The sequence below is a fragment of the Colobus angolensis genome, unplaced genomic scaffold, assembly GCF_000951035.1.
Source record: "Colobus angolensis palliatus isolate OR3802 unplaced genomic scaffold, Cang.pa_1.0 Scaffold92, whole genome shotgun sequence".
Classification (NCBI taxonomy): domain Eukaryota; kingdom Metazoa; phylum Chordata; class Mammalia; order Primates; family Cercopithecidae; genus Colobus; species Colobus angolensis.
The window spans coordinates 372,481-395,336 of record NW_012123154.1 but is presented as its reverse complement, the minus strand read 5'-3'; the positions used below and the strand labels follow the sequence as shown (position 1 = coordinate 395,336).

Here is a 22,856-nt window from a genome sequence, read left to right as displayed (position 1 = left end):
AGTCTCATTCACACTGGAATGCAGTGGTGCGATTATAGCTCACTGTGGCCTGCAACTCCTGGGCTCAAGTGATCCTCCTGCCTTAGCCTCCAGAGTACCTAGGACTACAGATGTGAACCACCATGCCTGGCCAATATCGATTTCTTTTTTGTTTTGAGATGGAGTCTCACTCTGTCACCCAGGCTGGAGTGCAGTGGCACAATCTCGGCTCACTGTAGCCTCTGCCTCCCAGGCTCAGGCGATTCTCTTGCTTCAGCCTCCCAAGTAGCTGGAACTACAAGCATGCACCACTACGCCCAGCTAATTTTGTATTTTTAGTAGAGAGGGGGTTTCACCATGTTAGCCAGGCTGGTCTCAAACTCCTGATCTCGTGATCCACCCGCCTTGGCCTCCCAAAGTGCTGGAATTACAGACATGAGCCGCCATGCCCGGCCTGTTTCTTAATAGTCCTTCCCCTGATAAACAAAAATCAAACTAGATTTTCTTTAAGATGAAAGTTTATTTTGCTTTTTGCCTAGAAACAAAACTAGTGAAAATAAAAGTATAAAAATAAATACAATTTACATTAATGAACATTCCACTCAAAAATAAGCAAAAAAAAAGTATATAAATATCCATCAAAAGCACAAAATAGTGTCTGGCACTTGTATGAGAAAAAGCTATGAACACCAAAAAAATGTGTAAAACATACGCTTTTATCTTTAAATTAAAAAAACACACGCAAGTTTCTCATCCTTACTCTAAAGCTAGTTTTAACCATCTTCAAAACATACTATTTGTTTTAACTAATTTGCATTACACACACACAAAAAAAAAAATACACAAAAACTGTTAGCATGTTTCTTACTGGAGAGACCCACAATGCTATGAATAAGCTGTATCCTGAGTTTTCAGAATGATAAAGCAAAGTTTATCATATTAAGAAGACAATTTGACACTTTGCCTATAAATTTAAAAATATTGACAACTTGGACTTTTCTTGACCATCTTCTAATTTTCTGGTTCACTCATTCAATACATGATACATCTCAATAAAGAAAATCAAGTTTACACACAGGGTGGCTTATTATTTCTGTCTATAACTGGATGTCAAAGTTAAATTTAAAATGGCACAGAAAATTGGAGAAAACAATCTTCATCTCCGTATTCTTAAAAGGGTATTAAGTATACAGGCTGCATTTTCAAAATACCAGTATCTCTTTAAAATTTAAATTAGATTAAATATACACTATCCCAATTTTATGTGAAAAGCACAAAGCCCTTTTTGGAAATGGTATGATAAATTAGTAGTGACATTCTCCCTCATGAAGTCATGTTTTCTTGGTAACATTTGTTGGTTGATACTTTTTTTTTTCTTTTTTTTGAGACAGAGTCTGGCTCTGGAGTGAGGTGGCACAATCTCAGCTCACTGCAACTTCTGCCTTCCAGGTTCAAGCAGTTCTCCTGTCTCAGCCTCCCAAGTAGCTGGAACTTACAGGCAGGCACCACCACGCCCAGCTAATTTTTGTATTTTTAGTAGATACGGGATTTCGCCACATTGGCCAGGCTGGACTCAAACTCCTGATCTCGTGATCCACCCACCTTGGCCTCCCAAAGTGCTGGAATTACAGGCATGAGCCACCATGCCCGGCCTATCGATTTCTTAATAGTCCTTCCTCTGGTAAATAAAAACAATCAAACTAGATTTTCTTTAAGATGAAAAGTTTATTTTGCTTTTTGCCTAGAAGCAAAACTAGTAAAAATGAAAGTATAAAAATAAATACAATTTACATTAATGAACATTCCACTCAAAGTAAAAATAAGCAAAAAAATGTATATAAATAAAAATCCATCAAAAGCACAAAACAGTGTCTGGCACTTGCATGAGAAAAAGCTATGAACGCCAAAAAAATGTGTAAAACACACGTTTTTATCTTTAAATTAAAAACACACTCAAGTTTCTCATCCTTCCTCTAAAGCTAGTTTTAACTGTCTCCAAAACATACTATTTGTTTTAACTAATTTGCATTACCCACACAAAAAGTGCACAAAACTGTTAGCATGTTTCTTACTGGAGAGACCCACAATGCTATGAATAAGCTGTATCCTGAGTTTTCAGAATGATAAAGCACAGTTTATCATATTAAGAAGACAATTTGATACTTTGCCTATAAAGTTAAAAAAATGGGTAACTTTGGACTTTTTTTGACCATCTTCTAATTTTCTGGTTCACTCATTCAATACATGATACATCTCAATAAAGAAAATCCAGTTTACACCCCGGGTGGCTTATTATTTCTGTCTATAACTGGATGTCAAAGTTAAATTTAAAATGGCACAGAAAATTGGAGAAAACAATCTTCATCTCCGTATTCTTAAAAGGATATTAAGAATATATACAGGCTGCATTTTCAAAATACCAGTATCTCTTTATTTAAATTAGATTAAATATACACTATCCCAATTTTATGTGAAAAGCACAAAGCCCTTTTTGGAAATGGTATGATAAATCAATAGTGACATTCTCTCTCATGAAGTCACGTTTTCTTGGTAACATTTGTTGGTTGATACTTTTTTTATTTGAGACAGAGTCTCACTGTTACCCAGGCTGGAGTGCAATGGCACAATCTCGCCTCACTGCAACCTCTGCCTCCCAGGTTCAAGCGATTCTCCTCTCTCAGCCTCCCAAGTAGCTGGAACTACAGGCATGCACCACCATGCCCGACTAATTTTTGTATTTTTAGTACAGATGGGGTTTCCCCATGTTTGGTCAGGCTGGTCTCAAACTCCGGACCTCAGGTGATCCACCCGCCTTGGCCTCCCAAAGTGCTGGGATTACAGGCGTGAGCCACCTTGCCCAGCCAGTTGATACTTTTAATGGATATGTTAGTGATGAAAAATCTTAAACATGGGTGTCTTCAAGCAATGCAGAATTTTAACCAGGCAATAGTCTTATCCTGAAATCTGGATTTATTATTATATAGCCCTTTATTCTCTCCTAAATCAAGCATGCTAGAAAAAACAGACTATGAAGAACAAAATATACAGACTAAATAGAAAATATAACTGCATGCAACATATTATTATTTTACAGAAATGGATGTAATAATGCATTCCCAAGAGCTACATTCAAGAAGATTGTGCTGTCTTCCCCAAATTTGTTACCCGTCACAGAAAGATCTTATAACCTAGTACAAATGTTTCTAACAGTACTGGGGTAACAAACGTGAAGCCTATCATTTCTGTAAGACAACTAGTTGTTCACAGGAATGTATGCTTCTGACCAAAATGGTGATCCACATTAACTTCTATAGTAGATTTTAGTGGACCACAATTGGCTACATGGTTATACTGTAAGTCAAAGAATGTGTACTTTGAGCGGTTAATCCAAGTTTTTAAAGTTATGAAATGAGGGAAAGGCATTCTTCTGCAGTAAGTTCCCTTTGAATCAAACTCAAAAATCACTATGCAGAGATGAATGAAATTTATGTTTTAGAACTTATTTATAATTTGTCTCTTTTCAATATTCTGTAAAAGTAAACCCAAACATCCTTGATGTTTACAAAAAGGGTCTCTGTAGACATCTGGGCATATAAAACAAACTTAGGTTTGTATAGGTAAGCACAGAGATGATGCAATTACTAAATACTAATTTGTCTTCACCCAAACTTATTATTAAGAGGAAAATAGGGGCGCGGAGCAGGAATTACCAAACTGACCAAATGATCCAGATAAGTGCTCAGCCTTCTGATATCACTTTGTCTGTGTAAACTGAGTCCAGGGTTAAATAAAGTCTTGGGCAGGGAAAATAACATGGATAATAATCCTCCCCTAGTTTTATCCTAATGAATGTTGTCTTCTTAAATTGTCGCAACATTTGGCCGCTTTCTTTGGATTTTTCCTGCATATACTCCTAAAAATAGAGCAAAATTAGTATTACTTTTCAATGGTAGGTTTTCTATAATGATACAATTGAATGAGTTTTTACTCTGGAACAAACACTGAGCTAGGCAATATACATTATCATATTTAATCATTATATGAATCATCCTGAGGTAGAAATTGTTATGACCATTTTAAGTCTAATAAAACCGAGGCATAGGAGAGCACTTGCCTAAGGAACGGAGCTAGAAGAACTCTGATAACCTAATTCCACCTGATGTGTTATTTTACTTAACCATTTTGCATGACCACCTCCTACTCTGCTTTGATTAGTGGTTTCTGAATTTCACTATATAAACTCTAGTCAAGCACAAAACATCAAATGAAGAAATGTGTTTTAAAACTAAGTCAAAGATCACTTAACGATAAAATCAGAGATTGCAATTTAGGTTTGTAAAACTATAAATGCTTTGCAGCGTACTTTAACATTTTAGAATTCTAATTCAGTCTAAGAGTATGATATTCTATCATAACAAAAATTAGTTTTCTATAAATTGCTTAACAAAGAATTTGCCTCTGTTTAGAGCAAATCAAAACATAATTTCAAATTTGTTTAAAACATAATTCAGACCATTAAAACTCTAAGCAGGAAAGAGTAATATTTTAAAAAGCGACAATGGATTCCTGTGTTCAGATTCATAGTTAGCATTTTAACCAGCCAGTATCCCAGACTCTCAGTTTATATAAAAGAATACAATTCTGTCTAGACAAGGTGGCTCACACCTGTAATCCCAGAGCTCTGGGAGGCCGAGGTGGGCGGATCACCTGAGGTCAGGCATTTGAGACTAGCCTGGCCAGTATGGTAAAACCCCATCTCTACTAAAAACACAAGAAATTAGCTGGGCATGGTGGCATGCGCCTGTAATTCCAGCTACTTAGGGGGCTGAGGCAGGAGAATGGCTTGAACCCGGGAGGCAGAGGTTGCAGTGAGCCAAGATCACACCACTGCACTCCAGCCTGGGCAACAGAACAAGACTCTGTCTCAAAACAAAAACAAAAACAAAAACAAAAAAAGAATACAATTCTTTAGTCTCTTTCTATTGTGTAAATATGCACTCATGTGTAAGTAAATCTTTAAAAAACAACAGCAACAGATTTTTGTACTTGTTTGGATACATATTAATTGTACATGTTAATTCAAGGGTTAAGTTCATTTGTATTAATAATTATTATGTTTCAATGCAATTAAACCTCAATAGTTCAAAATAATGAACTTCATTGTATGTTACTAACTTCAATGACTGCCTATACATCCTTTATACTGTTGAGTATTGCTGAATAAAAACAGTACTTGCTATTTTGCTTATAAGTTCACAAGTGACAAATAGTGGAGATGAAATGCATGAGAAAAGAACATGGAGAGTAGTCACTGTGGTAAATTGATATCAGGCAAAACAATACTACTTCCTCAATGATTTTCCAACTTGCTAAGTTTCAGTGCAATATAGAATATTAACATGAGAAAAATAGAAAATGTCTTAAAATTCCACAGGTCTGGTGTTTGGTCTGAGTCCTTTCAAATGGTTATCTTTCAAACTAGCTTATTCTGACTGCCTCTGGAGTAAGCAGTATCTTCAACTATGTAATCCTTTAAGACAATTCCATTAACTGTCACTCACAGTGATTTCCAAAGATGACCTTTTAAATTATCCTATCTATGTGTGACACTATGAATTATATTCACTATATACATACAAAAGGTTAGCCATCATTTCAAAGTTATGATCAATAGCTTGTTTCCTCCTAATTTGAAGGAAATCACTTAGTAATAAAAGCTCTAAAATTTGCCTAATTGTATATTAATGGAAAGATTAGAATTGATTAAAGATTAAATCTTCAATGCCTGGTGATTAATTTAGGTTTCTTGTAAATGTTTAGAAAGCAGTATAGTTAAAGCACAACAATTGGAAAGTATTTTTAAATGGATCACATAATTTTTAAGTGAGCTTAATCAAAGTATCTTAACAAAGATACCTAAAAAATATTACAGCATTTGGTTAAGAGCTTTGAATTAGCTCAAGAATGAGTTTGTCTTCTCGCCACCATAAACAGAATTTTAAAACACAGTTTTTAGTTTAGCTCTTACTCCTCAAATAATGAACATGAGGAGAGATTTAGCTCAAGCCTCGGACTGAGCAAAATATGAAGCCCTCCTCCCACTGGCATATTCACATGTGATCTTATAGTCTGAGGGAGAAAGTTTTACCCCTTATGTGCAGACACACTTCCCCAAGCTGAACAGGCAATGCACAGACTTAGCACCAGAGATGATCATTATCTTTTATTCATTAAATAAAAAGGTTTTCTGAATTAAGCATGGCAAATTCTACAATTTTTTCAGAATGAAAAATACATGGTGCTTTCCATAGAAACATTATAGAAATCAAGACTGGTATCACACTTTTACTAAGACTTCCTGACTGCCATACAATGCTAAGACCAAAAAACACTAATAAGATGACCATGAATATGCCAAAATTATGGTGGCAAGGAAAGACAATCTATTCAACTTCTGTGGCCTGAGTTATGGGGCAGCTTGTGCACTTCCTTCTATTGAATGGGCTTCAGGAATTCATTTTCTACAAACCTGAAACAGGCACTCTGTTAGGCACTCTGCTCTGTGAAGGCTTCTGTCTATTTTGCACAACCCCCTTCACTGATGTCTTAGGGGTTCTAATTGAATATAAAAAAATTAATAAGTCACTGGCATTAAGGTCTAAATGTTCAAAATTCAAAGAAAGCAATCACATTGCATCAACTGTCCAAAGCACAAATAAGCTTGAAAAGAACTGAAGTCTCATGCATGCGCACAGTAAGGAAAGCTAAACTCTGGCTTTAGCAGGAGACTATAAGCATGAGTCACATTCTGTTGGAGAATCACTTCGGTGATGCTGAACTTACTATATGGATATTTAAAATACTTTATGAGTAAAATGGTATGAAATGAAAAGTAAAAACATGCCAACATAAGACAGTAATTAGAATACACAACAGTACACCAAGAGGGTTACATTTGAAGACAAAACTTTAAAATATCTTTCCCAATGCTATAAAGAAAAAAATCCCATTTGAAAAACCATTATCCTTTATGTAAAGAACACTAGATTTATTTTTCCCTCTCAAATCTAATCTTGGTTTCCGTAGTTTTCAATACCCGTGGTGTGGCATTCTTACCCTTGTCTACTAAGTAGCCTATGAACAGGTGCATTCTGTCCTTGGTTTGGCTGAAGAACTCTGTTGACAAATTAAATAAAAAATTAATTTAAAAGGATAAATTCCATTTTTTCCCATTTTCTTTCAATGGATGAAAGATGATGATCATAAGGTAAAAGTCAACTATGCAACATGGCCTATATATTACCAGAAAGCAGAGCAAATCGACTAAAGCATAATAATGATACTTACATTTTGCTCATTAAGAGTCCAAACCTTAGGTTTTTATCAGCAAAGAAATGTCCAACATATAGACTAACCCTTGTGCTTGTAGATAATTTTCTTATACATATACTTTACAAAAGTTAACTTTTCCTTTCAAACCAGTGAGAGAAGAAAGTATCACTCTCATTTTACAGGAGTAAAAAACAGGTCAGAAATAATAAAGTTCACTTTTTAGCTTTCATTATTGTTTATTTATTTATTTATTTTGAGATGGGTCTTATTTACTATGTTACCCCGACTGGTTTGAACCCCTGGGCTTAAGCTATTCTCCTGCCTCAGCCTCCCGAGTAGCTGGGATCATAGAAGCATGCCACTGCACTCAGTTTAAGTTAGTTTTTCTTTTTGAGACGGAGTCTTGCTCTATTGCCCAGGATGGATGCAGTCTCAGCTCACTGCAACCCCCGCCTCCCGGGTTCAAGCAATTCTCCTGCCTCAGCCTCCTGAGGAGCTGAGATTACAGGCACGTGCCACCATACCCGGCTTTTTGTATTTTTTTATTTTTGTATTTTTACTAGAGACAGAGTTTCACCATCTTGACCTGGCTGGTCTTGAACTCCTGACCTCGTGATCCACCCACCTCAGCCTCCCAGAGTGCTGGGATAACAGGCATGAGCCACCACGCCCGGCCCAGCTTAAGTTAGCTTTCTAAGGTTTTTAAATAAGTATCAAAGATCCTCTGGACTGTGTAACAGAACTCAAGACATATCACGCTCAAAATTTCTACCACAGATAGCATGTCCTACAGAAGCTCCAGACACATCTGGTCTGACATGTGACCAGGTATACAGCCAGGTGTTCATATGAATCTTGAGCCTGAGGACCACCCCCCACCCAATTCAGCAAGAAGTGATCTACTGATGTCAAGAAGAACGAAGTCAACAAAAATGAAATTTGGGATTAAAATTTTTTTTTTGAGATAGAGTTTCACTCTTGTTGCCCAGGCTGGAGTGCAATGGCACGATCTTGGCTCACTGCAACCTCTGCCTCCCGGGTTCCAGCAATTCTCCTGCCTCAGCCTCTTGAGTAGCTGGGATTGCAGGCATGTGCCACCATGCCCAGCAAATTTTGTATTTTTAGTAGAGACGGGGTTTTCCATGTTGGTCAGGCTGATCTCAAACTCCCGACCTCAGGTGATCCATCCGCCTTGGCTTCCCAAAGTGCTGGGATTACAGGCATGAGCCACTGTGCCCAGCCAATTTTTTTTTTCTATAAAAAACAAAAAGCCTCTCATTAAGACTAAGTGATTTTTCTCACCTTGTTTCAGAAGGATTTTGTTTAACCAGAAATTTCTTATTTGGCATTCCCATTTCAGCAGCTCTAACACAATATAAAAATAAGGACATAATATATTTAGAGAAGGGAGGAAAACATGCTTACAAATGTAATACAGGAGACAGAAACAAATCATCATTTAGAAGCTGGTGTACTACTGGAAGACCTGTACTAAGCATATTAAAGACTCCACTCAAGAAAGAAGAATTTTTTTAAAAGTTACTAAGATATTTTTCCCATTAAGTCTTTATTCCCCAGAAACCTTTAGGACATCAGAAAAAGCATACATTTAGTCACTGAATATAAAGATTAACTGTTTTTAAGATTGATCAACTATCAGTTATGAGTTGAATGTTGTCAAATTTAGTAAATAAATTCATCTAAGATGAAATGAGATTTTAGCACCTGATTTTAATAAATTTCTTTATATAAAGGGGATTTCTATCAGCTCAACTGCAGAAAAATTAACCCTTATTTCTAAATTTAAATATGCAAATAGACCAACAGATAACTACAATTAATTGGTTTGATAACTAACATGACGTGATACAAAAAACTTACTTCATGTATTTCTTCCTATCAAGAGACTTCTGTGTTGCAGCTGAAAGAGCCACTCGTGGACTTTTCATTTTATCCTTTAATATACAAAAGTAATGTCAAACTCTACTGGTACCAATACCACTATATTATAACACAGAATGATCCCAAACTGCCTGGAAAAGCTTCTCTCTACTAACATTTTTAATTTAGTTAAATCATCTTGTTTTGTATTTTTGAAGCAGTCTAATTCTAAGAATTAAATAATTAGAATTATGTAAATTTTGCTTGCTTTTCCTTTGCCAATTATACTAATTGATTCAAATCACAAACTCTGATATACTTCAAATTAATTTGGAGCCTGTTTTCTAACTCAGACTTCAAAAAAAGTAAAACCCACGTTATAATTGAATTCAAGAAAATTCAATCAGGAGCAGCTGATAGACTGTATAAGCCTTCTGAGCAAAACATTCAAAGATTCAACTCTAAAATCCAATCAGAAAACAATATGTAATTCTTAAATTATGTAATTCTTTTAAATCTATCTACAGATTTAAATGTTGCTAGTAATTCCAGGAATTACTTGTGCTTAAGAATTATCAGAAGGGTGCTGAAGTCAACCAAAAATGACATTTAATATCAATTACCCTAAACCCAGAAGAACTCTATTCATTAGAAATCATATAACATACCATTTGCCTGAGCATTTTCTCTTTGCGAACGTCTCGATCATGATGTAGAATAGACATTCTTTCAGCTGCATCCATTACAAAGAATATGTCATGAATACCATACAGGGCAGCTCGCAACTAGACACAAGAAAATATTGTATACATTTAAATGATGAGGTCAGAGTTCAGGAATACTATACACCATGTACACTTACTTATAGAAAAAGGTTAAAATAATTTTCATTGAAACCTATTTTCAGTAATTAAATAAAAAAGGAGAAATATAATACATCCATGTCTTAAAAGCCTTCAGGATCCACGTATTTACCTGAGCTAACACTCTTTCCTGAAGTGAAGCATCTTGAGCTGAAACAACGCCTCTCTTTAATGGTGCTTCTGACTGAAAACTTCTTATGAATTCCATAGTATCCTGAAAAAAGAAATGCTCCTTCAAACACATTTTTCTAGAAAGATTTGTGATCACTGGAGTTTCCTTTTTTCTTTTTCTCAGTCAATCCAAAATTACAGTCTTTCCTCAGTATCTGTGGGGGACTGGTTCCAGGAATCCCTCAGATACCAAAATCCAAGGATGCTGGAGTCCCTTATACAAAATGGTTATCTGCATATAACCTAAGCACATCTCCCATGTACTTTAAATCATCTCTGGATTAGTTAAAATACCTAATAAACATACATGCTACATAAATAGTTGTTATATTGTTTAGGAAATAATGACAAGAAAAAAAAGTCTGTACATGTTCAGTACAGACACAACCATCATTTGTTTTTTCTCAATTATTTTTGATCCATGGTTAGTTGAATCCACAGATGTGGAACCCAGAGATAGAGGGCCAACTGTACTAAGAATGTAAATAAAACTGCTACTTATTAGAAGTCAAACACCACTCACTTTCAAGCAAGAGAAATACACACAAACTGCTTCATTTACATGTTATTCATAATATTATCTGAGTAAGATTAACAATTATTAGGGGAACCAGCCCCCAATATTTCAATGTAGATTCTTTCTATTTTTCATAAGTGTTGGCTGGCTGAGAAATAAAGAGAAAGAATACAAAGAGAGGAATTTTACCGCTGGGCGTCCAGGGGTTACATCACATATTGGTAGAACCGTGATGCCCACCTGAGCCTTAAAGCCAGCAAGTTTTATTAAGGATTTCAAAGGCGGAGGGGGTGCAAGAACAAGGAGTAGGTCACAAAGATCACATGCTTCAAAGGGCAAAAAGGAGAACAAAGATCACACGCTTCTGAGGAAACAGGACAACAGCAAAATCAGAAACTACTGATAAGGGTCTATGTTCAGCTGTGCACATACTGTACTGATAAACATCTTAAACAAAAGAAAACAGGGTTGGAGAGCAGAGAACTGGTCTGACCACAAATTTACCAGGGTGGAGTTTCCCAATCCTAGTAAGCCTGAGGGTACTGCAGGAGACCAGGGTGTATTTCAGTCCTTATCTCAACTGCATAAGACAGACACTCCCAGGGCGGCCGTTTATAGACCTCCCCCGAGGAATGCATTCCTTCCCCAGGGTATTAATTATTAATATTCCTTGTTAGGAAAAGAATTTAGCGATATCTTCCCTACTTGCAGTCCATTTACAAGGTCTCTGCAAGAAGAAAAATACGGCTCTGTTTTGCCCAACCCCATAGGCAGTCAGACCTTATGGCTGTCTTCCCTAGTTCGTAGAAAATCACTGTTATTCTGTTCTTTTTCAAGGTGCACTGATTTCATATTGCGATTTCATATTGTTCAAACACACGTTTTACAATCAATTTGTACAGTTAACACAATAGTGGTCCTGAGGTGACATATATCCTCAGCTTACGAAGATAACAGAATTACAAGATTAAAGACAGGCATAAGAAATTATAAAAGTATTAATTTTGGAAACTGATAAATGTCCATATTAAAATGAAATCTTCACAATTTATGTTCAGAGATTGAAGTAAATACAGGCATAAGAAATTATAAAAGTATTATTTGGGAATTGATATATGTCTATATTAAAATGAAATCTTCACAATTTATATTCCTCTGCTGCGGCTCCAGCCAGTCCCTCCGTTCGGGGTCTCTGACTTCCCCTAACAAACAAACAGACTTCTAAAACTGCCTATATTACAGTGACTAAAAAGTGTTTAAGTTCTGAACTAATCTGTTAGCTCAGCTGTCACAAGACTGATAGAAACTAAGACAGAAGTAAAATACAAACAATTTACAGGAATCTTACTTTTACAGTTTGTCGAAGTTGCTTCAGCTTATCTGTCTGCATAAGTCTACGAGTAAGAAATCCTTTTGCCACTGCAGTTATTTTGTTAAATTTTGCTTGTATTTCCGGACTAAAAACCTAGGAGAAAGAAGATAGACACAATGTTTATTGGTGTTCATTTATACAGTCTAAGATAATATAGCTTTTAAGAAAAGATAAATAGATAGATGGACATGTATCATTAAGTTTACCCACTTGAGACCATCTAGTTTTGGCTCTTCCAAAAGGCCTTGTTACTGACAGTTTAGTCAAGCCACTAGTTGATGATCCCCAGAGGTAGAATGGTGCTTCGTTTGCAGCAACAAAGCTATACTGCAGGGCAGAATTTGTGAAACCTAGAGAAACATACATATAGTATTATACCTGATGTCATATAATTAGTATACAAAGAACATCCCAATAAACACTTGTGACACTCATTGATAGCAATTGCCTCCAAAACTGACCCACCTGCCGACTTAAAATATTTATGGACTTTAAAGCTTATGTACCAGATGGATCTTTTCAACACAAACTATCTCAGGACAATTGAGATATGAAGATAAGCTCTTTAAAGGGACTAGGGAATTAGAGGTAATTCAAGATCACTCAGGAGAGAGCAAACTGTTTTCACTCGAAGTATATCACCTGCTGCATGAATGATCAGACTGGGCTCTGAGCCGAATTTCCTGATATTTTCCTAGCAAAGGTATTCTTTGCTCACAAACTACTCACAAGTCTTTGATCTCCTATCTTGTCATTTTTCACTGGTTACTAAGCAGCTGGCGAAGAGGGCTGGACATGGAATCATTTGAAAACAGGAGATATAATCTTACAGTATGCCAAATATCTTACTGTAGGATCATTTTCCCAAATGCAAAAGGATTTTTAAATATTTACCAGAACTATTTGAATTTGAAGTATGGAGTGAGTCCGCTTGAGATAGCATTGTTTCCAGCAAACTAGAGTCACTTATTTTTCTCCATTCTAATTCCACTGCACTGTTAATGTCCAACTCAGAGGCTTCCGCTGTCATTGCCTTCTTCTCTTTTAACATTTTCTCCTGCTCTTCTATTTCCTATAGATGAACAGTTTATTGTAACATGCTAAACTTTTTAATTATGTCCCAAAATGATATCATTTTAGGCTTAGCCAAAAGTACATGTAATTATTAGCAATTATTATTTCAAGTTTTTCTTCCTCAAATTATCCTTCCTTCTGCTCCCTTCCCTTACCTTCTCTCCCCTTCCTTCCTTCCTTCCTTCCTTCCTTCCTTCCTTCCTCCCTCCCTCCCTCTTTTCTTTTCCTTCCTCTCTCTCTCTCTGTCTCTCTCTTTCTCTCTCTCATTTTGAGAAAAGGGATCTCACTCTGTCCCCCATGCTGGAGCGCAGTAGCACAATCTCGGTTCACGGCAATCTCCACCTTGCGGGTTTAAGTGATTCTCCTGCCTCAGTTTTCCAAGTAGCTAGGACTACAGGTGTGCACCACCATTTTGTAATTTTTAGTAGGGACAGGATTTCACTATATGTTGGCCAGGCTGGTCTCAAACTCCTGACCTCAGGTGATCCACCCACCTTAGCCTCCCAAAGTGCTGCGATTACAGGCATGAGCCACAGCGCCCAGTCTATAATGTATTTTAATATGTGATAATGTATAAATTATTAATAACTATAATAATATTATAACAAGTGTCATTCTTTTTTTTCCTTTTTATAGAGACAGGGTCTCCCTCTGTTGCCCAGGCTGGAGTGCAGTGGCTACACAAAGGCGAAATCATAGCTCACTGCAGCCTTGAATCTCTGGGCTCAAGTGATCCTCCCACCTCAGCCTCCTACATAGCTGGGACTACAGGCTCATGACACCATGCCCAGCACAAGTGTCATTTTTATGATATAACTCTTGCAGAATGTGTACTTTAGCACCTATTTATAAAATACCTTTTGAAAATATTAAGCTTTAAATCAAGGATTCAATAAAATATCCTCGATAAATTATGCAGTTACTTTTAAATAAGGATCTAAATATCAAACTTCACATTTTGACAAAAAATACCATTCATGTATCAAAATGACTCCCTTACCATAAGACATATGGAGGAAAAAATTACAAGTATTCTATACATGACCAAAATTCACAGGTATCCTTGGCTAAATTTCACTTACCAGTCGTATATCCTCCCACATTCCTCACCTTTTGCAGTCTTTCTTGTTCCCTTTCCTGCTCAGCTATGAGTAGTGATAACTGCTGAGCGTGCTGTTCTTCTAGTCTCTTCCGCATTTCTTCAAAAGCTAGCATCTTGCTTTTTAGTAACTCCTCGCTTTCTGAAAAGAAACATGTCTCCTCAATTTAGAAAATTCACTACAAGTCTAATGTCTGATATTTTATACCATTCAATTTAAATTATCCTTCTGACAAGAGAGTATTCCTGGATCTGACATAATACAATCAAGATATAGCTGGGTCTCCACTTTGAACCACATTCACATTTTCCACTCCTTTTATTTCATGATACTCAGTAACGTAAGACCTGTATTGCATCACCTTTACCCATTCAACAGATCCCATCCTGATCTGAAATGACAGACCCAGGACTATACATTCAGACGAGATTCTCCTGACTCTACTTAACTTTCAGATATGGTTCTCAACTGCATCCTACCGCCATTTTTTTTTGACACTTGTCCTCCAGGGTCTCTGGTATTGTAGCTTGTAGTTTTGCCTTGTTTTGATTTCCCAAGAAAGTGTTTCTTTGATGGTATAAAGCTTTCTCAGCTTGAGGTTTCAAAAAGGACTGGACATGAAAATTCCAGATATTTTAGTTACTAATTAAGAGAAAACATTATGACAATACAAGCTTCCTACGTAGAAGGTGGTAAGACTTGTTGAAATGTACAAATACCAAGTATGGGCCGGGCGTGGTGGCTCACATCTGTAATCCCAGCACTTTGGAAGGCCGAGGCAGGTAGATCACTTGAGATCAGGAGTTTGAGACCAGCATGACCAACATGGTGAGACCTGATCTTTACCCAAAAAATACAAAATTGGCCAGGTATGGTGGCACATGCCTGTAACCTCAGCTACTTCGGAGGCTGAGGCAGAATCGCTTGAACCTGGGAGGCAGATGCTGCAGTGAGCTAAGATGGCACCACTGCACTCCAGCCTGGGCAACAAGAGTGAAACTCCAGTCTCAAAAAAAAAAAAAGAAAATTTCCACTCTGTTGGCCTTATATACTTCTGATATTCACTAAGGCAGCCTCTTGCCTTGCTATGCTGTCTACTTGGAGGATCCAAGTTGGCTCCCCAGGTAACAGTCACTGTTTTTGTTAGAGCTCTTATAAAGTTGCACAGGATGGGCCAGGGCTGGTGGCTCAAACCTGTAATCCCAGCACTTTGGGAGGCCAAGGAGGGCTGATCACTTGAGCCTAGGAGTTTGAGACCAGCCCAGCCACCATGGTGAAACCCTGTCTCCACAAAAAATATAAAAATTAGCTGGGTGTGGTGGCGCAAGCCTGTAAATCCCAGATACTTGGAAGGCTGAGGCAGGAGAATCGCTTGAACCCAGACCTGCAGTGAGCTGAGATCGCACCACAGCAATTCAGCCTGGGTGACAGAGCAAGACCTTGTCTCAAAAAACTGAAAATAAAAAATAAAGTTGCACAGGTTTTAAGCAGTCTGACCCAACCCTGTATTTCCCATAAGCCCTAAGAGCTTAATTTACTTGATTTGTATGTCTTCTATATCAGTAATAAAGAATTATGAACCATGACAATAAAGTAAGGAGTAATGAAGGAGAAAAACGTGCTTTAATAAATTGCTGTTAATAGATACAACAGAAAGAAACTGAAATAATTTTTATTAATAAAGAATCTCTTTTTTTTTTTTGAGACGGAATCTGGCTCCCAGGCTGGAGTGCAATGGTGCAATCTTAGCTCACTGCAACCTCCACCTCCTGGGTTCATCCAATTCTCCTGCTTCAGCCTCCCAAGTAGCTGGGATTAAAGATGTGCACCACTACGCCCAGCTAATTTTCATATTTTTAGTAGAGACGGAGTTTCGTCATATTAGTCAGGCTAGTCTCGAACTCCTGACCTCAAGTGATCCACCCACCTCGGCCTCCCAAAGTGCTGGGATTACAGGCATGAGCAACTGTGCCGGCCTAAAGAACCACTTTTGAACCACCTATTCAGAGCCTTATTTCTGATATTTTACCTAATAATTTGATGTTAAAGTGTTTACCGAAGGGCCAACTACATGAAGATCGCACTAAAAATGAAAAAGCAAACTGAAATAAACATTAGAAACCATAGTCCAAAAGAAAGACTTCATAGTAATACAGTGAATTAAAACTGTAAGTGATGTTTCAGGCAGGACTGTTTGGGGCTAGGTGCAGTGGCTCACGCCAGCACTTTGGGAGGCTGAGGCAGGTGGATCACTTGAGGCCAGCAGCTTGAGAGCAGCCTGGCCAACATGGCAAAACCACATCTCTGCTAAAAATATAAAAATTAGCCAGGCCAGGTGGCACGCACTTGTAATCCCAGCTACTCTGGAGGCTGAGGCACGAAAATCAATTGAACCCAGGAAGCAGAGGTTGCAGTGAGGTGAGAACCCGCCACTGCACTCCAGCCTGGTGATAGAGCAAGACTATGTCTCAAAAAAAAGAACTGTTTCCTCCAATTATTAATATTCTCAATAATACCAAGTGGACTATGAAAGCTTCATCATTTAAATAAGAAGATCCATCCAGGCATGGTGGCTCACGCCTGAAATCCCAGCTACTCAGGAGGCTGAGGCATGAGAATTGCTTGAATCGGGAGGTGGAGGTGGCAGTTAGCCAAGTTTGTGCCACTGCACTCTAGCCTGGGCAACAGTGCCAGATTGTCTCAAAAAAGAAAATCCTGGCTGGGTGCTGTGGCTCACGCCTGTAATCCCAGAACTTTGGGAGGCTGAGACGGGAGGCTCACTTGAGCTCATGAGTTTGAGATCAGCCTGGGCAACATGCTGGAAACCACATCTCTACAATACAAAAAATACAAAAATTAGCCGGGCACGGTGGCATGAGCCTGTAGTCCCAGCTACTTGGGAGGATGAGGTGGAAGGATGGCTTCAGCCTAGGAGGCGGAGGTTGCAGTGAGCTGAAGTCATGCCACTTCACTCCAAATTGGGGTGATAAAGCCAGACCTTGTCTCAAGAAAATCTTTAAGAAAGCCTATCAAATGGCAATAAACTGTAGCTGACTATAAGCTTTCTAATAAGATAAAATTAAGAGCCTATATGAATAAAGACCATTTTTCCCCCTCAAAATGTCAATTTTTTTTTTTTTTTTTGAGATGGAGTCTCGCTCTGTCGCCCAGGCTGGAGTGCAGTGGCCGGATCTCAGCTCACTGCAAGCTCCACCTCCTGGGTTCATCCAATTCTCCTGCTTCAGCCTCCCGAGTAGCTGGGACTACAGGCGCCCGCCACCTCGCCTGGCTAGTTTTTTGTATTTTTTAGTAGAGATGGGGTTTCACCGTGTTAGCCAGGATGGTCTCGATCTCCTGACCTCGTGATCCACCTGTCTCGGCCTCCCAAAGTGCTGGGATTACAGGCTTGAGCCACCACGCCCAGCCCAAAATGTCAATTATTAAAATAAAGGTATCATCTGCATAGCAGGTATCAAATGCTTCAAGGATTCCTTACCTTTGGAACTAGTTCCTAATATTTTATTCTTGTTAATGAAGACAGATCCCTTAGGGTATCTTTTTTCTGGCAAATGCTGCCTTTCTTGTTCAGTTATTCCGCTTGTTATGACATAAGGGCAGTTTTCTTTTTGCACACCATCAATATCCAAATCAAGTCTCCGTTTAACTTTCTCAAAACTGTTATCCAAAAATTGTTCATTTCCACAGGACACCATAGGTGTGTCCATCTGCTGTCTCATATTCTGGTTTTGCATCAGTAAAGGAGAAGGGTTTTTTACATCATAAGACTTATTCAGTTCCGTTTGCAAACTGCAGTTTTTCTCTAACATACTGGCTGGCTTGAGTCCACTCACAGTTCCAAAGTTTGGACTTGCTATACACTGACTGCTGGCATACGGTTCATGCAGCTTTGGCATCACAGCACAGGTACTGTTCATTTTGTGTGCGCCTCTCTCATTGGATGTTAACTGACCTTCCACAGTAGCAAGTCCATGAGTAACTTTATTTTCTAAATGATTTCCTGAAGATTGACATACCTGATTTGATTTACCTAAAACCACATCTTCTTTGACTTCAGATGTATTTTTGCTCACATAAACCTTGCTGGAACAAACTCCTGCTAAATCAATTGGTAACTTTGGCACAATTTCGGGTCCATTTGTTTTTTCATCAGTATCTTGAACAATTAAGTCCATTGCCTGTTCTTTTCCTTTAGGGCTTAATTCACAGGCATTTATTGGATTATTTATAAGTATATGACATGCTGATGATGTCCTGGAACGTCTTCGGTGCATTTTAGGACTCATACTTGGCTCCGGACTAGGTAATTTGGCATATGAACCTGTAAGACTTTTGATAACATTATTTTCAGCAACAAAAGTGGGAATAACTTTAAAATCAGAATTAGACTCTAGAACAGTGGAATGGCCAGTTCGTACAGGTATGTCCACTTTCGAAAAGCTAGCTAAAACTGGCATACTCATGCTGCTTGCTTGAGTGGAAGCACCTTGGAGAAGAACATTTGATTTATTAAGGCTTGGTTTGTCAGGAATAACTGAGACACAGTGTTTGCCTGTCAACTGGGCCTTCTCTTTTACACAGTCAGCCACTTTAACAGCATCATTTTCTTTGTCTAAATGACTCTCATTAACAATTCTCATCATACTACCTCTCAGACTGCGTCTAGATTGTTCTCTTTCTATATATTCCTTTGACTTTTTCATCAGATTCTGAAGACTCATTACATAGGGATCTGGGGTGACTTCTGCCAAAAGTGGTAGATCCTGTTGTTCATTTACTGAGAAGAGACCATCAGAAATAAGAGTTTCTTGTGGAGTTGCTGAAGAGGTCTTTGGAAAAGCTTCATTTTCTACGTGACTAATATTGGAACTATCACATTGCTTCGGAGAATTAAATCCTTCTGAATCTCTAGCTAAGTCTGTTCCATTAGTTTTACATTGGTCCTCATTATCCAATGGCAAAATCCCAGCTATCTTATCAAGCTTTGCTACAGTAGAGTGTTCGGTATCGCTCGGAAAGCTATTTGGAAATGTAGCAGGAACATTCAAGTTTCTGACTTCTGAATTAGAGTAAACCGTTTCCATCTCCCACTGATCAAAATCACTGGCATTAGGTGCTTTTCTAACCTGAAACAGGAAATTTAAAAATTAATATTTCCTCATTGCACAAAAAGTCTCTGATTTCCACTGTTTTCTAAAATGAAATTGAAGATTCCGAATTCTGACATTTCAAAACATAAAGAAAAACTAAGATGACAGGTTTCTATGGTATCCTGTATCACAGGGGGCTCAAATTATTATTGAAAAAACACCTACTGGTCATCCTGCCTAAGTTATTAAAAGACTTATAAAAAGAAACTTATCTAATCTGATACAAATATGAACATATATATGTGTATACACACACAGATATATTCATATATCCATGTGCAATTTAATCTTAGAATAGAAGCACTTTCCTTAAATTTCTTCTATTCATGTTATTAACATTACCAACTGTTCCTCCTAGGATAGCTATCATCCAAGGATAATAATATATGCAATAAACAGCAAGTAATGAAATGTCTTACATAAATGATTCCCTCTCTAACAAAAACTAACTTGTCGAGGACACTGATTAAGCAAAAATGATTCAGTAATAAGACTCCTGCACCCACATGCTTACTCCAAAGTTTAACTAAAATCCCTCCATAAAATGAGGGAAATTTGTAGTAAACAATAGCCCAGCCATGAAGCTTAAATTATTTAGAAATAAGAAATATTTGAACTTAAAACTCAATTCATTAAAACAAAATTCAATTTGATTAATTGATGCTTAGTTAAAACAGCAAGTTGTTAATGAATTTCGGAACAGCCAAAATAGGTAAACATTTGGTAGATGATAAAGATGAGAACAACTACATATATGAGAAAAAGAAATGTAAAATATATGTAAAGCTGGGCGAGGTGGCTCATGCCTGTAATCTCAGCAGTTTGGGAGGCCAAGGCAGGTGAATTGCTTGAGGCTAGGAGTTCGAGACCAGCCTGGCCAACATGGCAAAACCCCATCTCTACAAAAAATACAAAAATTGGCCAGGCATGGCGACAGGCCCTGGTAATCCCAACTACTCAGGAGGCTGAGGCAGGAGAATCACTTGAACCCAGGTGGCGGAGATTGCAGTGAGCTGAGATCACACTACTGCACTCCCTCCTAGGTGACAGAGTGAGACTCTGTCTCAATAAATAAATAAATGTAAAAATAGATATTTTGTATCTACATAATCCAACTTTGCAAAAGAATAAAAAGAGAAGTACGATGGTTTCTAAAGGTAATTATACATCCGTATATTAAACTGGCAAAAATCATTGTATTATCATATGAATGTAGACATCAAAAGCCTGAATATTGGCCGGGCGCGGCGGCTCACGTATGTAATCCCAGCACTTTGGGAGGCCAGGCGCGCGGATCATGAACTCAGGAGATCGAGATCATCCTGACTAACATGGTGAAACCCCATCTCTACTAAAAATATAAAAAATTAGCCGGGCTTGGTGGTGGGTGCCTGTAGCCCCAGCTACTCAGGAGGCTGAAGCAGGAGAATGGCATGAACCCAGGAGGCGGAGCTTGCAGTGAGCCGAGATCGCGTCACTGCACACCAACCTGGGCAACAGAGCGAGACTCCATCTCAACAACAACAAAAAAAGCCTGAATATTACAATATTTTTTGGTTGTTTTGTATATGCTTATTTTTTTCTAGACCACATGGCTCTCCTATTTTACCTTACAAATCCCAAGACAGGTAATGGTTTCCAGGTACTATGCAATACACAGTACAACAAGACATACTTAGTCACAACCTCAGGACCAAAATAAAACAAAAAAGATGCAAAAAGGTTTCCAGGTACTAGGCAATCAACAGTACAAGACATACTTAGTCACAGCCTCAGGACCAAAATAAAACAAAAAGGATGCATATTTACGAAATCCATGAACATGTTCACAGGTTTAAGTAAAACAGATGATTTCCTTATATAAAATATTTCACATTTGTGATATTCGGAAGCTATGTTGTTTATACGTCACTAAAATAAGCCTTTAGTTAGACAAGCTAAATAACAACAAGAAAAAACTCTATCATAGAATCTTAGGTTTTACAGGTGAAGCAGAAATCTAATTGTTTTATATAAAATTTTCCTATCTGAGTAATTAATTCATTACAGTTCAACATTATACATGCTCTTTTAACAATTTTATTAGTAGTATATTTTATCTTCCCTCAATGGACCAAAAATGATACACCATTTTCGTTTCAATCACAGGAAATATCTAGTAAGTAAAAAACCCACCTCTTATTGTTAAATTAGCACTACTCAATCCATTTTTTAAACTTAATACGGACAGTAATTATAATCTGCAAAATGAAATCTACTACCGACACACTATATACTACTGGTGAAAGGGAAATAAAATCTCAGGACCCCAAACTCAACTATGTCAAATGAGAGTCACTATAACTATCAGACTGTGTCTAGATTGTTCTCTTTCTATATATTCCTTTGACTTTTTCATCAGATTCTAAAGACTCATTACATAGGGATTTCAAGTAACTGAAATGGAAAATCACATGTCAAAGGAAAAAGTAAAGCTTAGGAACTGAGTCACACACAAAAACTGCTTTCCTTTTATTCCTAAACAGACAGCTGCAAAATAGAAGGCCACCTATCTACCCAGGTAGCCTCTCTTGCAAATTGCTCACAAGGAAATTCCTTGTAGGCCCCAAAATCTTTACACCAACCCAGAGTTCTGCTGAATCTCACTCTGACAAGATACTGACAAAGACCAAAGATGACTAGAAATCATCCATTTGGAGACAAATATATATTTGACTTCTCCTCTACTCTGTTTACTTTATCCTATGTAAAATGCAGATTTATTGAGCTTGAGATGAATGCATAGCGGACTGTTCCTCTACCCCCACCTTTCACATGTGACATGTGGATTCACTGGGTGCTAATCAAAACCTCACAAAAATGTGACCACTTACCTCACTACCTACCCTACATTTTTTTTCTTGCCTCTTTCCCCTCGTGCTGTTCTTTCCCCTTTAAATACTGAAGTCCTCAAAACCTCTTTTGGAAAAGCACAAGCCACAGATCCTACTGCAACTTTTGTCTCTTTTTCCTTGGCACATCCTCAACCTTGGCAAAGCAAACCTCTAAATGGATTGAGACTCGCCTCAGTCATTTTCTTTGGTTTACACTACCAACAGAGAAATGAACCCTTAAGGTTCATTATACATGTGTCATCTAATACGAATTATACAGACAAACCACAAACTCCTAAGATTATGAAAAAACAAAAAGATGTTACACAGCAGAACACTCCTATATGCTGTAGAAATTATTCGTTCGAGGCCGGGCGCGGTGGCTCAAGCCTGTAATCCCAGCACTTTGGGAGGCCGAGACGGGCGGATCACGAGGTCAGAAGGTCGAAACCATCCTGGCTAACACAGTGAAACCCCGTCTCTACTAAAAATACAAAAAAAAAATTAGCCGGGCGAGGTGGCGGGC

General features: G+C 37.8%; 1 protein-coding gene across 1 annotated transcript in view; it reads right to left on the bottom strand.

Moving 5' to 3' along the window:
- Positions 1-1,684: 1,684 nt before the first annotated feature.
- Positions 1,685-22,856, bottom strand: part of CCP110 (centriolar coiled coil protein 110kDa) — a 30,986-nt gene continuing 9,814 nt past the window's right edge. The window contains exons 4-15 of the mRNA XM_011931860.1: positions 17,786-19,433; positions 14,300-14,430; positions 13,010-13,187; positions 12,326-12,465; positions 12,092-12,208; positions 10,168-10,269; positions 9,861-9,977; positions 9,193-9,266; positions 8,614-8,676; positions 7,096-7,155; positions 6,509-6,594; positions 1,685-3,892 (exon numbers count right to left, since the gene is read on the bottom strand). Of these exons, the coding sequence (XP_011787250.1) occupies positions 3,840-3,892; positions 6,509-6,594; positions 7,096-7,155; positions 8,614-8,676; positions 9,193-9,266; positions 9,861-9,977; positions 10,168-10,269; positions 12,092-12,208; positions 12,326-12,465; positions 13,010-13,187; positions 14,300-14,430; positions 17,786-19,433 (2,769 nt within the window). The 3' untranslated portion in view covers positions 1,685-3,839. The remainder of the gene's footprint in view (positions 3,893-6,508; positions 6,595-7,095; positions 7,156-8,613; positions 8,677-9,192; positions 9,267-9,860; positions 9,978-10,167; positions 10,270-12,091; positions 12,209-12,325; positions 12,466-13,009; positions 13,188-14,299; positions 14,431-17,785; positions 19,434-22,856) is intronic.